Source organism: Lissotriton vulgaris, chromosome 12 (genome assembly GCF_964263255.1).
Source record: "Lissotriton vulgaris chromosome 12, aLisVul1.2, whole genome shotgun sequence".
NCBI lineage: Eukaryota > Metazoa > Chordata > Amphibia > Caudata > Salamandridae > Lissotriton > Lissotriton vulgaris.
In genome coordinates, this window is record NC_141700.1 from 741100230 (window position 1) to 741116411 (window position 16182).

General features: G+C 44.7%; 1 protein-coding gene across 1 annotated transcript in view; it reads left to right on the forward strand.

Moving 5' to 3' along the window:
• Positions 1-8028: 8028 nt before the first annotated feature.
• The window catches only part of LOC147678515 (extracellular calcium-sensing receptor-like), an 83462-nt gene continuing 75308 nt past the window's right edge, over positions 8029-16182 (forward strand). Inside the window, exon 1 of the mRNA XM_086945662.1 lies at positions 8029-8273. Coding sequence (XP_086801788.1) covers positions 8029-8273 — 245 coding nt within the window. The remainder of the gene's footprint in view (positions 8274-16182) is intronic.

The window sequence follows — 16182 nt, forward strand, 5'->3', positions numbered from 1 at the left end:
CAGCAAAGTGGATGTCCACTTGTAATCTGTTCACTGGAGACAGCAATTAATCACAGGGCAATATTATGGAAGTACTCTGGATGGCAGCAAAGAATGAGGATCTGTTTTGAGTCTTGAACTAAGCTCTACACCACAGATCTATCCAATCACGAATCCGTCAGCATTGTGAAATGCTATACCAGAGGGTATAGCACCAGACCTTGATTTGTACGATTAGAAGCATGGACAATGAAAGATGGCCATTGCCTAATAAGGGACTACAGTGCAGAGTGTAGATTGCATTTTAAATCCGTTGGGGTCAATAACAGTAATTAACGCCCCCCCTTTGGGGATGAGGTGTGGTTACAGATTAGTGAACATGACTCATAATTGAAACAGGGCGCAGCAGCAGCAATTCAATAATATCCAGCCAAATACGTATTTTTAAAACAAAATAAGTATTTTATTTCTAACTCTACTCATGCAAAGGTAAGTTATGTCATTCACAGAAAATAACACATTTCCCAGTTGAGGTTGGGGCATTAGTGGTTTTTTGATAAGTTACTCTTTCAACTTGATTGAGGTTATCACCCATTCACTGGTGGCTGCATCCAAGGAATGCCATCTGGTATGCTATTAACTCAAGAGTCCACTCTGACTCATCAATTACAATCAAAAGTGACTTACTGCAGCAGCACTCTTAGCATTGAGTTCCCCAGTGCCCAGGAGGCCCATCACAAGTCTTACTCACTCTTACAGAGAGAAAGAGTGCAGCGTCTTGGAGGGTGCCCCGTCAGTGGACACTCTCAACAGCTCTGGTCCTGCTCAGAAGAAATGGATGCAAGCGAGGCTCGTGGCAGTACTCAGCAGGCACAGACTCTTTCTGAGCCTTTGTGGTTGTGCTACAGCAGTGATCAGAACTTTTTTCCTGCTCCTCCTGCAGAGTAAGTGTCCATACTCCCCAGTTCTTGTGCTCCTGCCTGGCCCACATGGCACAATGATTCCTGAATGAATGAAATGAATTAATTAAATAATTTTATAAAGCTCACAATATACTGTGGGTGGTCTTAGCACTAACAAACCACTTCTCCAGGCATATGGGGTTGTACAGGCTTCAGCCCTTTTCTGCAGGACAGTCTTTAATGGTGCTGCATAGGCTTCCTCCCTTACTGCACCGCAATCTTTATATGGCTATCTTCACGGCATCTGCTCCTGGCATATGGGGGTCAATGAAACAATTCTGCACATGGTCAATGACCCGATCAGAGCAGCAGCCATCTACTCACACCTCGCACCAGGAGTCCTTTCAAGAGGACTCTTTTTGGACCTTGTTCCCTCCAGAACTCTCCACTCCCTCACATGGAACACTGGTCTTGTGAAGAAGACATGTGTAGGTCCTCTCCAGGCTCCAGAGCAGGTGCTCTTAGTTTCCCTGGGTGATGTCCGCTCACCCGGCAGAGAGACTAGCAGGCCTTGGCCTCTACTCCTAATCACAGGCAGAAGTCTTGAGATTCCCCTCCTCGAACATCTGGCTGCTTGCAGAAGAACGGTTTTGGGTCTCAACCACTGTTTCTTCTAGTCCAATTCAAGGCAACAAATGTGCATTCGGGTCTGGGACTTTGAAGTTTTACCTTAGGGTTCTGTTTATTTTGAAGTATGTATAATTCCTCTTGAAAATTCACATGTCGCAACAGGAGAGACTCTAAAGCTGATAGGCGCACAACACAGAACATAAAGTTCACACCTGGATGTCAGACACACTGATATGCATGAAAAGTTTAATCTCAGGCTCCAAGCAACACTCTTCATGTTTCCCCTCACAGCTCTATCTCCTTCTTGAGATGTGTCTAGGCCCCTTCCTTGTGATCTCTAACTGAGTCAAAAAGCACCCTAAGAGGTATACAAGGGAGCCTCAATCTCCCTCCTCTAGTGTGTTTCATCCAGCTCACATGAATGCAGCACTATACAAATCTGTCCGCGGGAAATCCTCTTCCTCCTCATATGTTCATCAAGAAGGCTTGGGCCTCCCAAAATAGAACCCAGAGTCCTCCATTTAATGTACCATTACCAGCATACTTGCACTCAGTGTACATACTCAGCACCCACACACTATCCACCACTGTTACCTCCATGTGTTGTGCCACCACAGAAACACATACATTCAGCAAAAAGCATTAAATCTGCATGTATTGCTCAGCACTGTAGCCTTTCTGTGTTGCAACTTGCAGGCACACATGCTATCAACACACACATTCACCCTGTGTGCACAGCGCACTACTATACTCTTCATGTACTGTACTCCTTATTGGTACACATGAAATGAAATTAAATTAAATGAAAAGGAGTTTTGTAGAGCGCGACTGCTGCCCTCGAGCGTCCAAGCGCTGGGAAAGAAGAAGATAGTGCCTCATGGTGCAGTTACTTAGGAGTTTATTTTTCTTTAGTAAAGAAAAATGTTTTGAGCTGCTTGCGGAAGGATAACATGTTAGGATTGGATCTCAGGTATAAAGGGAGCAAGTTCCAGATTTTGACGGCATTGTGGGTAAAGGACCTGCCTCCAGCCCTTGATCTCCTAATCCGAGGAGCTATGGCCAGAAATGCGTTAGTGGAATGGAGTTGTTTGTTTGGATGGTAGGAGGAGAGCAGAAAATGGTTGATCTTTGGTCCAGTTTTCCAGAAGGCTTGGTGGGAGATGCACATGGCTTTGAATTTGATTTGTTCCCTGACAGGTAGCCAATGTAAGGTCCTCAACCCGGGTTCTACTGACGCTCTACATGGGAGCTGGAGCAGCATGCGTGCGGCACAATTCTGAATTCGCTGGAGTTTTTGTAATACATATTGCGGTGCCCCTAAGTACAGGGCATTACTAAAATCCAGTCGGGATTGAATTAAGCCTTGTATTACCACTTGTTTGGCTTCAAACGGTAGGAGAGAAAAAAATTTCTTTAACCTTCTGATGATGCCAAAACAAATCGCAGATGTCTTGGTTGCTTGAGTGTTAAGGGTCAAGGATTTGTCCAGCCAAACTCCAAGACTTTTTATGTTATCTTTCGGGGTGGGTGGAGTGCCCAGGCTAGTGGGCCATAAGAGGTCGATGGTAGGGAGTGCTGGCGGACCGAGTAACATAAGCTCGGGCTTGTCCCGTTAAGTTTAAGGGACGATGCTGTCATCCAGTTTTTGATCTCTTCCATGCAGTCCATTAAGTTGGTCTGCGTTGGTTCGCAATTATTTTGTGCAAGAGAGACCACCAGCTGAGTGTCGTCCGCATAAGTAATGATCTTAATACTGTATGGGTGAACGATCTCAGCTAGTGGTCTCATGTACACATTGAATAGGGCAGGACTTAATGACGATCCTTGCGGTACCCCACAATCCAGAGGCTTACTTGAGGAGATAGAGTCTCTGTCAAAGACTTGGAATGTTCTTTCGCTCAAAAAGGATTTGAGCCAGGCTAGAGCGTTTCCTGATATTCCCAGATTGGCGAGTCGGTAAAGCAGAGTTTTATGGTTTACCGTGTCAAATGCTGCACTTAGATCGAGGAGGTTGACTGCCACTGATCCTCCTCGATCTAAGATCCGCCTAGTTTCCTCCGTCACGGCCAACAAGGCCGTTTCCGTTCCATGTTTGGGGCGAAATCCAGTCTGAGAAGCATCAAGTAGATGGTTGTTTTCGAGCAACATTGTTAGATGGTGGTTTATATGTTTCTCCAAGATTTTGCTCACCCAGGGTAGCAGGGAAATGGGGCGGTAACTATTGAGATTAGTAGGGTCCAGGTTAGGCTTTTTCAGAAGTGCTCTCACCATAGCTTGTTTCCAAGTGGGCGGAACACTACCTGCGGTTAAGGAGATATTGAGCAGATCCAGCAGGGTGGGGAGAATAACTTGGCTGGCTGCCGTCATTGTGCGTGGAGGTGCGGGATCGCAAGGGGAGCCTGATTTTACTTGTAGAATCAAGGATCCTAGTGTTTCTAGGTCTAGCAGAGGGAAATGGTCCAAAGTTATTTGAGAGAGCTGATCAGCTTCCATAGGGAAGAAAAATTCATCGGCAGGGGGCTCCAGGACTGCGGCTGCAAATGACAGATACACCCTATATGTGCACTCACTGCACAACACTGCTCTATCCTTGTAATCTACCCTTCCCAGGCAGAGATAAAATCAGAGCAGTCTCCAATCCTGCACTGCACAGCACTTCACATCTAACTGATGTAGCCAAAGTGTGAGTTCAGAACACAGTAGCAGAACTTTAAAAAGTGAGTGAGCTTGTAGACCTCACTCCAGTGTCACAGGTTAAAAAGAATGTGTTCACTCCTACTGATCACTACACGGTATGCTACAACCACCGGCCTTGTGCTGCTTCACTTGTGGTAATGGCGGTAGCTCTCCAACACTATGATGGTAGCGCTTTGGGTGACCCTCCCAGTCCAACAACATGCAATCCATGAGACAGGTGTGTGTCATGGCACATACACATGATCCGTGTTTGCCTATAACTATGACAACAAAAACTACCATTAGGAATCCAAATATCAATACTGTTGGGCACCTAGGAAAGGGGCACATGTCCATTACCATGCAGATACTTTGCCATCCCAATAGTCTCTAAGGGCCTCCCCTAAGGACCTTGGGGGCATTAAAAGTGTACTCCTGAGTTTGAATGGTACTTAAAAGAGTAAATCAAAAGTTAAAATCTTTGATGCCTGAGTACCATCACTTTCAGCTTGAAATTAGGCCTACGTCCCGGTCTACCGCAACCAGAGACTAGCATTTTAATGGGATTGAATTTTTGGTGGCATTTCTACTTAAAACTTTAAAAATTCATGCATCTGATTCCCTATGTTGGACTTCTCTCAATTTGGTGTCATTTTGTTTATTACACTCTACACTGTTTTTCTACTTCGGTGTGGGATTTATTTAATTTGTTTGCATTTTGACTTTATTACTGTTTTTGTACTGCATACATACCTTACATATTATCTGTTCTGTACCATATTAGGTTAATTTAGTGACTTTAAGGTTCATCCTCACAAGAAATGCTATTATTTCTTAGAGGTGGGCAGTCCCTTTTCTTACAAGGTTACTGTTGTGGAAAGAGAGGATATGAGAGGTATGCAGGTGGAAGATGTTAGAAAGATGTACAGAGAAAATGCCATAAGGGTCTAACAGTGAAATTGAAGAGGAAAGTGGTGTTAAGGGAAGAATAGGAGTGATTGAAATACTAATGTTTCTGCAACTGCTAACTAGCATTGCAAAGCCAATAGGCTAGACTTGTTTTAGGGGCTTGTCTGTTACTGTGTGAAAAGCCTGGCGGCAATGAAAGAAAACCGGGAAACTTCGGTTTACATAGTTTGAGCAGCACACTTCAATATCTAGGCTGACGCCTATTGGAAAGGTCTCCTAGTTATGGTTACCAAGCCACGCCCCTATTATCATCCCACTTAAAGCCCACCAAGTGTCTAACCTTTACTTCTGCACATCACATAGGGCCAGATGTAGGAAGGCCATTACCGGTCGGTAACGGCCGAAATCGGCCGTTACCGGCCGGTAATAGGCTTTTCCTATATAGGGGGCAAATTTACCGATTCAGTGAATAACGAATCGGTATTTACCGATTCGGTATTTACCGAATCATCATTTACCGAATCGGTATTTACCGAATCATCATTTACCGAATCGGTATTTACCGAATCGGTAAATGAGATGTAGGAAGCACTTTAACCCCTTCGCTGATGAGGCACGGTTGAGCTGTGCTTATGACGAGCTGAGCTTGTCATGAAACCATGATAATCATGGATCTGCAGCACAGGAGGGGAATTGCCTTAGCAGCCAACAGGTTAAACAGTGCTCATGTGCTTTAAGGATTCGTTATTTACCACCAACTATTAGTTGGTGGTAAATAAGGAATACCTTAGAAAATGCAAATCAATGCATTTGCAACTGTGCCATGTGGCAGACATACATGCCCTTAGGGCATGTATGTGTGCCACATGTGCACACAAGCACTAATCAGGGGTGCAACAGGGTGTCAAAGTGACACCCTGCCACCCTTGACTCTTTCACTATTTTACCGAATCGGTATTTACCGATTCAGTAATTGCCATTCATTCCTATGGGCCTCTAGGCCCATTCCTCTAGGAATGAATGGCAATTACCGAATCGGTAAATACCGATTCGCTAATTACCGAATCCTAACGATTCGGTAATTTTTACCGATTATTTATCTACATAGCAATTACCGAATCGAAAATACCGAATCTGTAAAATTCGGTATTTTTGAATCGGTAATTTACAATTACCTACATCTAGCCCATAGTATTTTTCTTAAATAACTCTTCCACCTGTTTACTGATGGTGAAAGAGGGAGCAATGTTTTCCAAAGGTCATTTCGCAAATGTCCGTCCTATGTCTAAATACAGTTGAAATGGCTGCCAGAAATGGTATTAGAAACTCAGGGGCAGATTTACAAGCCCCATGTGCCACATTTATGCCGCTGTTGCGTCACTTCTGTGACGCAGTGGCAGCGTAAACCATGCGCCACTTTGCGCCTTATTTACAACGTGATGCATCTAGGTCACGTTGTAAGGCCCTGCGCCTGGTGGGTGTACCGTCGGAGGAATGCCTCGTAAAAGTGAAGCAGTGAAATCTACAAGATTTCACTGAGGCAGTTTTACGTCCATGCTGCATCAATACCCTGTGCCTGCTTGAAGCAGGTGTAAGGAGTGACGCAGCATGTTAGGCATAGGGCGCCCCTGATCATTGCTGGAGCTGCATCGCATTGGCGTCACAACTCCAGCAATGCGTCGCCCTTAAGCCACAGGATGCGACACTCATCGCCCTATCCTTCCTCCATGGTGCGCCGCATTGTAAATGTGATACATTTGTGGTGGCGCTTGGAGGGAATTGCTTGTCGCATCTGTTCTGGCACATCCCTGATGATTTGCAGAGATGCGCCAGAACTCGTAAATCACCCCTCAGTTCTTTATGACATATTATCAGGAGAACTACATATTCGGGACCTAGACTATGTAGTGGATCACGCTGATAGTGAATATTAATTTTAGAAGACAGATTTTATTGAATAATGAGACATTGCAGTTGGGTATGAGTGAGGAAACAGGGTCAGTGGTGACCAGCTTCTGAAACACTGAAGTAAAGTATAGAAGCATACTCCCAACCTGCTGAAGTGTGTTACATCCTACACAGTGAAAAACATCACGTAGACTGGGGGGCATATTAGAAGAAGAAAACAAACCTCTAAAGCCTGTATCCTAGTCAGAGAGTGTTTTCCCAGGTGAACTTCTGATAATAGCAAGGAAAGAAATTAAGGTATTCCCTAATTATGCACTTAAAGTGAATTACTCTTCTCCTCTCATCTCACCCCTCCCACACAAAGGCCAGGCTAAGTATATAAAGCCTGGAACTTGCTACATTACTCGCTGGCTGACCCAGACCTGGTTCTAGGTCCCCAGCTGACAGAGAGTGAAGGCACTCAGCTTGCAAGAGGGGAAGCCCAGGCTGAAATTCTGCTCCTCCTCACACTTTAAACAGCAAGTCTGATGTTCAGATAACATCTGTATATCCTCTGTCCCCGCTTTCTAAACAGCAAGTCTGATGTTCAGATAACATCTGTACATCCTCTGTCCCCGCTTTCTAAAGTGTAGTTTACAGGGCTAGTTAGAAACACTAATTTCATGGTTTGTCCTACCTTACCATATTGTATAGGCATGTACAGTGTTGGAGTAGTGCCAGGGACATTGAGCTTGCCCATTCCGTACTAGTGTGGTAGCTATAGTGGCCAGCCTGTAATCATCCATGGGCTAATGACTTCTTGAAGTGAGTAGACCAACAGAAATCCAAAGATCTGCAGCAAATATTTGCAGTAATAGTTTTCTAATTGTCCAACCACAGCATCAGCACCAGTAGTAATTCTTCAGAGGGAAGGAACTCTGGTGTCCACACTTGATTTATCTCTGCTTGGACCAATTTTTCGCTCTTATAATGGCTGCACCGGCTCTGGGCTGAGGCCACTGTGGCCACCTGGACCGAGGAGTCCATGACCACAGGAAGGCCCATGGAGCGGTCCCTCTCTCAGATCTCGCTCTGTGTCTTGATACACTTTGTTCTGCCGGCGTACTTTGCTCAAATGATGGACCGGGCATGTCGACTTCCCATCAATGAGGTGACCGGTCTATTCAGAGACGGAGACCTTATTCTAGGTGGGATCTTCCCCCTTCATGATGACGTGGAATTCCAGCAAGCCAGCTTCACTGTGACACCTGCACCGGTCACCTGCCAGAGGTACTGTAATGCAATCCTGTTTTGTGTTCCCCTTTTTTACGCCATCAGAGCCTTCTACCTGCTGCACGATTGACCGCCAAGCCCCTGACCACAGGTCTCTGAGTTCCTCATTTGTCTATTCTCCATATCTCAATCCCTCTCTCCATTCACTCATCACATTCGCCTATTTCACTCTCTACTCCATTTTCCCTCTCACCCTGCATCTCCCTTCCTCTGTTAGTTATATTTTTTTATTTTTCCTTTTTTCCCTCTGCTTCCTTTCCTTTGCTATGTTTTTCTTTTCATCTTTTCTCTCTCTCTAACTATTCATCCTTGTGCTCCTATAAGGTAGAGGTGTGGCGCAGTGGACAGAATGGCTGACTCCAGAATGTTCAATCGCCGGCGGCAGCTCAGCTCAGCACTATGTGACTCTGGTCAATAGCCACTTAATCTCCCAATCTGAAACGTTAAGGGTGATATGTTTGAGCTTTACAGATATGGATTATTATTATAAACTTCCTTCTAATTCTACATGTCTTCCTCCCAATCCGTTCTACCTGCCCTCTCTATCTTTCATTACTCCTTCCTCTTTAACATGTATACATTGTCTTATTTCGTCCTTCTCTCTCTCTTCTTCTCTTTCCAAACGTTCTCTCTAACGTCCTTATATCTGCTCAATTTCACCTTCCCCACCCTCTCTAATTTAGCTTTTTCTTATCTGCTTTTTTCACTCAATATCATATGCTCCCTTTCACATTTTTATTCTTGTTTGTATATTCAACCCTCACTTTTTTTGTTTCCTCTCTTCTCCATTTCACCCTTATGTCTTCCCACCAGTTCCTATATCCTCTATTCCCCCTTTCTCTCACATCTTTATCTTCCTTTTTTTCTTTGCCATTCTGATTTTTTCCTCCCTTTCTTTTTCTAGACTGAACCTCGTTACCCCATGTCTTTCTCCTCCATTTCTCTTCACCCCTTTCTGTTTCTTCTATCTGTTTTTCCATTATTTATTGTCCCTATCTTTTTTCATTTTCTTTCCTATTTAATCTGTTGCTCCTTTTCCCAGCTCTTTCTTTACATCGTTTCCTTTGTAAACTCTTCAGCCTTTTTCTCGCCGTCCTGCCTCTTTCCTCCTTTACTCGATCTCCTATATATTTCTATTTTCTTCTCCTCAGCTCCCATGCTCTTTTACTTACCCTTTGACCTCTTTTTTCTCATGTATCACCTTTAATGCTTATCATTATCATTCTTTTCTTCGACAACACTGCTTTCTTTCCTCCTCGTTTCCTATATTTGCCCTTTCTTCTCTTCTTTCACCTACCTGTCCTTTTGCTGAGAAAGCTGTCTTATTTAGTAAATCAAATACAGGGACATACAGTTTTAGAACAAATGGAAACTGCACCCACTTTCTCAGATAACTAATCGTGGTACTAATCATACCACTTGGTTTCCGGCTTGATACTTACTTTCTCTGAAAATTGTACCCAAAATCATTCGCACCTGGCTCAGTCCACTAGGCAGCTAAGTGTGGGATTTTAAGCTGGTACATGTGGTTTAGTGGACGAAATGAGGGCTGAGAATCCACCAGATGAGAGTTCTAATAATTGCTTCTTCTGGTCTGAGATTCTGAGCAACCTGTTTTATTTCCTGGTACCTTTTGGTATTTTGCCTGAGACTGGAAGTGCTTGCAAACACTGTTGTGTAACATTAGGCTCTAAATAAAAACTTATTAGTTTAGGAAATTAAGTTATTTTCTTGGTCTAAAATCTTCAATAAATTAAATGAGACACAAATGAAGAGCAAAATAGTTTATTAACAATTTCTATATTTAGTAGAAGTTGTTTTTCCTGCAACATTTAGAACACAGTAAACAAGTTGGTATTGCTTGACCATTTTTTAAGATGCATTTTGTCTATTTTAAAATGCTACATCTGATTTCTGGCAATGTTTATATCAGCCAAGGATTCCATATGCATGAAACGTTATTAAATATCTAAAATAATGTTGTGTATTATTTTGCCCATATTGCCCTTTCCACTAAATGTCAGCGTTCCACAGGTATTTTACAAAGCTAGTTGCATTCCTTAGTTCTTTACATGGCGTTGTGATACTATCACATTTTGTACTGTAACACACCTCCAGAACTCTCATCAGAGCCCCATCCCAATTCTTTTCAAAAGTAGAATGAAAGGCTGAGCAATGGTCAGTCTGAAAGACACTCACAATATCAATGACAGCCAGCCAGACTCCTTACATGCACTACTGCACAGGTGCCTGAAGGCTTGCTCCAAGCTTTGACAGGCTGGAAAATGTGTAAGATGCTGGATGCCATCTTATAGTAAGTTCAGAGAACAGAAGTAAACAGAAGACAAAATTGCAATCCCAGCACACATGGGAAACAAGAGTCCAGCAGGGAGACGTGAACACCGTTGTCCTGCATTTTTAGGTCTCGGACTTAGGCAGCGCATGCGCTGTCTCGTCAGAGAGATGCTGTATTCAGTATTGTGGGGGAAAGCTCCCCCCACTTGCCGTCTATGTTTTCATTGGCTTAACTTTTAAATGCTGCCTTCTGATTGATCCCTCCTCCTGACGGCCACGGCATAATTTGTGCACATCCGAGGCTATTGGCCCCTTTACTGAAACATTATTTTATGCCCTCTGTCCCCACCCCTCCCCCTCCTGCAGTTCGTCAGTTCTCAACCCCCCATCAACTCACTCTACTCCTGTTCTTGACTTTTTAGATGGCCGCTATCTCATTTGTAATGCAATATTTCTCGCGTAAATGCAAGCTGCATTGCATTGCAAATGCTTGTTTTTAAAGTAGTGCGCAATAACATGCGCACGGTCCCTTATATCGTACGCATGCGCCAAAAGTCTTGCACGAGCATAAACAGGAAGTAATGAATGACCGCTGCTGCTTTGGGGCTATGTTGTTTCCGGGATGTTACCTTCTGGAAGTAAGCCCATGTCCTTTATTGGTGGCACCCACACATCACCACTATCCGGGTGATTACTTTAGACAAGCCCAGCTCACAATGCATTGTGGGACTTGCCGTACCGCTTTAATAACTGCTGTCCAGACTTATCTCCCCGCTCCACCATTGTGATCAACAAGGCAGGCTCCCTGGAGTGCGAGCCATGCCGCAGCGAGTGGGTACAAAGGAGCCGCCTTAATTCCCCAGCCTCACCCCACAATCATTTTATTACACAAATCAGAGCTCTCCGGTTCCGGGAGGCCGTCAGTCCTGCAGGGCAGGAAAGCCGCCGTGACTGTCTAACTTCAAGCTGCCATCTTTGTATCGAGAAGGAAATGGAGAGAGAATTAAAAAAGCAGTGCACAAATATGCTATATTATAAAATATTTAACATACATGTTTTTAACCAAGAACTATCATAGCTTTTGCATTCATCATTACTATGCACAAGGGGGACTGTAGAATTCACACAAGTTATGGTTTTCACCAGACAGCAACGCATAGCCGGCCAATGTTTCACAGACATCGGCAGTGCAGTGCTTGCTCTACAAGGCCGATGTTTCCCACTGCCCTGTTTTGGTCCCGCCACAGCCTGACCCCATGTTTGAAATGTGAATGCGCAGGTTAGATTCCCCTTCTCTGGACAATTGGTAAGGGCAAATGTAGAGGTGAAGCACTTAGGGGGATCTAGGATTCGCTTAGTGGTCTATACGTCATCCTAGGTGATTTTGTGAAATTCGTGGAATTGCTGCAGATGCAGCAAGTTAGAAGCTCAGACTGGGACACAGAAGAAGAGACGAAACTATGCACAAGGGGGTCTCCGAATATACAGCCTTGCTGGCTTACCCGAACCCCCTCTCTTCCAACTCTCCCTTCCTCACTCACTCCCCTTATAAGCCCTTCAGTCCCGCTCCTCTCTCCCGGTCTCTCTCTCTCTGTCCCTCCCCCCTCTCGCTGTCCATCTCTCACCTCTCCTTCTTTCCCTCTCTCCCTCTTATTCTGTCCATCTCCGTCATTACTCTCTTCCACCCCCATCATAGCTCTCTGTACTTCGCTTTGCCCCAGCCTCTTTTATTTTTTTTTATTTCTCCCTTGCACCACATGTCTTGGGTTTTTGCTTTGGCGGACTCGGACACATTTACACTTTACAACAGTAACAAAAGACGCCCCCTCTCCTCAATTACCTCTTTTACATTTCCTCCTTAGGTGCCTTTCTGCAGTAACCCCTTTCCAAAACTACCCGTCTTTGGCACCTTTGGCACGCGCACCTCCTTTTAAATACCCTTCCCTTCTAGCGTCCTTCCTCACACATCTTTCCTTCGAATTCCATGCCCTTACAAACTGCACACCTGTCCTGTATTTTAATCCCCACCCTTAAGTCACACCCTCCCTCTGCACCTCATTGCCCACTGGGCAGAGAGTTGGACCTCGGACTCTGTGCTAAATACAAAATATGGGACACATCTATGCAATAGCTCTCTGTGCTTCGCTCTGCCCCATGCTTCTTTTGTTTTTTATTTCTCCCTTGTTTCTTTATTATCTGCAGTGCTGCACAGTAGCTACAATGCTACACAGCTAAGCAAAACACTAAGCAAATACCTCTGAAGCAAGTATGACCTATTAGGTTTGCCAATGCTTTTTTTTCCTGCTGGTAATGGAGTGTTGTAGGGGGCAAGCAATAACACTGGAATTGTGGTATGGGGTAAAGCAATAATACCGAATGGGGCAGGATGTTGAAAGGGGCAACCAATAATACTGGTAGTGAAGGGGGCAGGCAACAACATAGAGCTGGTGCAGTTTGGCATTGAAAGATTGGAGGGAGACTGTCTGCAAGCAAATGCACTCTTAGGGAGTGCTGTAACTAAATGAAACAAGCATTTTCAATGCAATAGGTCTCGCATTTCAGATAGTTTAAGCTCTTGGCACTGTAAATGACAATGCCTTTTATTTATGTTTTAAAAACCAAAACATAAATGAAAGGCATTGTCATTAACAATGCCAATAACTCAAAATCGCGTAAATACGAGACCTATTGCATTGCACACCGTGGCTCACAGCATAACGAATGAGACACTCATGCACAAAGGGCGCTCACGTCGGGTGTTTCTTCGAGGCCGCTTTTTTCCAATTCCACAAAAGAAGATAGTGGGAAAATATGGGTTCTCAAAATAACACCATAAAAGGCTCTGAATTGCTGCTATATTTTGGGGTCCTCCTCACCTCATCCCAGCACTCCTACTTTCCCTCATGGCTAATGCAATTATAGCTGCTTCATCTGTGTCCATTCTTTTGATCCATGGCAATTTCCATAGTGAGCGCACCTGCCATAATGTGGTCTATGTGTCATCATGTGTTTCTCAGATTCTGTTTTTTTCACCAGTCTCACATATATCTACGTTGTGCAGCTTACAGAGTGTCAAAAGTTCCGGTACTCCCGCCAGAGCCCAAGTAGGATGTTGGGCAATTTAAAATAGGCTACCTGTAGCTTTTTACCTCTTCCAGTGAACAACATGCATGTTTTTTTCTGTTTTGGAGTTCTGCCATAAAAATGAGCTTTACACAAAACTCTCCTAAAAGTTTCGACTGAAGCTATGCATCCGCTCCATAATGTTTGAAAGATGTGCCACCCAGTAAGTTCTTTCTTGTAATATTACGAAGACAAAATAGTTCCCTGCTGATTTTCTGCTTATTTCCAATTATTTTGATTGATTATTCCTTCCATCAAAACGGTGCCATTATTTTCAAAATTGAATTGAATTGAATACGAACTTATAAAGCGCATACTGTCACTCCTATTAGTGCAGTTATACTCTAATAATGCTGCTCACAATACTGTCCCACTGTTACCTCTGTGATCTTACTCCTATTACTATTCTCCTGCTGAAATTGTGTTTGTTCTTCTTATATTACTGTTATTGCTAAACTGCCTAATCTGCTGACACTGCCATCATACTAACTTTGCTCATACTGCTGTTCTGCTAACACTACTAGCAATGCTCTAATGTTAACTGCTATCACTTCTCTATTGCTCCTGCTGTAACTGCTTTACTACTAAAACTGCTGCTTTACTATTCTGCTACTTCAGAAGTCATTGCTAACCTGCAAACTTATTCTTCTGATACTAAACACAGTATACCAGTATATTTAGAATAGCAACTACATCACTAAACTCAATATGCTGAGACCAATTGGCATTGCCAATGCTTGTTTCTTTTGTGGATCAAGGACAGAAGAGTTACAACAAGCAGTTTCTTGAAAGGCTGTGTTGAGTTGTTTCCTGGTGTGGAGGTGGCTTGGTTCGGCTCTCGGTTGGGAATGGCAGGATTCCATAGTTTAGGACAATCCCTCCCAACAAGCATCTGCTGGCTTTCTGCAAGGTGAGGGGGCGCTTAATCATCAGATGTCAAGATGCTGACCGTAGGGTACCAGTGGAAGCATAGGGCCCCATTAGGATGGCGGGCGGATTGCCCATGCCAGGCCGGCGGTAGTCACCGCCAGCCCGGCGGGGGCAATCCGCCCGCCATCCCTGTACAAAAGACCCCCAGTCATATTATTATGGCTGGGGGGTCCCCAGCGGACGGAAAGGCCGTCTGGCGTATTTCCGCCCTGGTCGACTTGCGACCGGGCGGAAAAGGCTGCAATATGGTGGCGTTGTGGTTTTGACATCGCCAGCCGTATTACAATGTGCTTTTAGGAATGCCTTTCTGTGGCGGCATTGCCGCCACGGAAAGGCATGCAGAGACGGCTTGGGGGGCTCGTTGCGGGCCCCCAGGGACTCCGGGGGGGTGGGTGGTGAACATGGGGGGTACCTATGGTACTCCAAGCAGTTCCATGCACAAAATGGCAGGCATCGCGCGGTGCCTGCCATGTTGTGCATGGAAGTGCACAACATGCCTTCCTTGCATTGTGGCAGGCGGTGCTGTGTGCACCGCCCGCCACAATTCAGGAATGCTTGATGCGCCCGCCACTGTGGCATGCAGAGTCTGCTTGGGGGGCCCGTTGCGGGCCCCCAGGGACTCCGGGAGGGGTGGGGGTGCACCTATGGTATCCCCAGCAGTTCCATGCACAACATGGCAGGCACTGCACGGTGCCTGCCATGTTGTGCATGGAAGTGCACAACATGCCTTCCTGGCATTGTGGCGGGCATGCTGTTTGCACCGCCTGCCACAATGTCAAGAATGCTTGATGTGCCCGCCACAGTGGTGGGCGCATCCTAATAGCGGACACGGGACCCCCGCCCTTATGACGTTGGTCCCTCTGTACGACGGGAAGTCCGCCAGCCATCCTAATGTGCCCCATAATGTGAAGCTGGCTTTTTCTGCCTACTTTTCTTCCAGGTAAACGCAAAACACATTCAACTTAGTTTCCCAAAGAAATTAGACACAAGTAATATATATATTTTAGGATTTTTTGTTTGGTAATAAATGTTTTGCAGAATAAAATGTTATGAAAGATGTGATAATAACAATTTATTGACGAATATTGCATTAGCGATACAATGCGCACTAGACATGCTTCAATTCAGTTCTAGCATTGACTGGTAATCAGTGTTTCAAATGCTGTTTAACGAGGCAAGAACTTTTATTTAAGCTCACGAATGTCAGGCTGCCTGATTTTGAGGTCATTGAAGTCTGTCCGTCAGATCCTGGGACGCCGGAAGATAACACTGATATACTGCAGGACAGTGACTTCCGCAGAGAGACCCTTGTTGAAACATTGGAATATTCATGTTTATAGTAGCAGGTATCAACAGAGCAGTATCAGGAGCGTGATACATGTATTAGATGAGGATCATTGGCTGGGAGTGGTAAATATGCAACTGAGCAGCACAAGGCTTGGAGGAGTTTCCAATAGCTTCTGATAGAGATAGGGGCGACCTTCCTCAAGCCCATGGGGCAGGGCACATCACAAGGTCAGTGTTCCTTGGTCTTTTGTTTATCTTCAAAACGTACTTG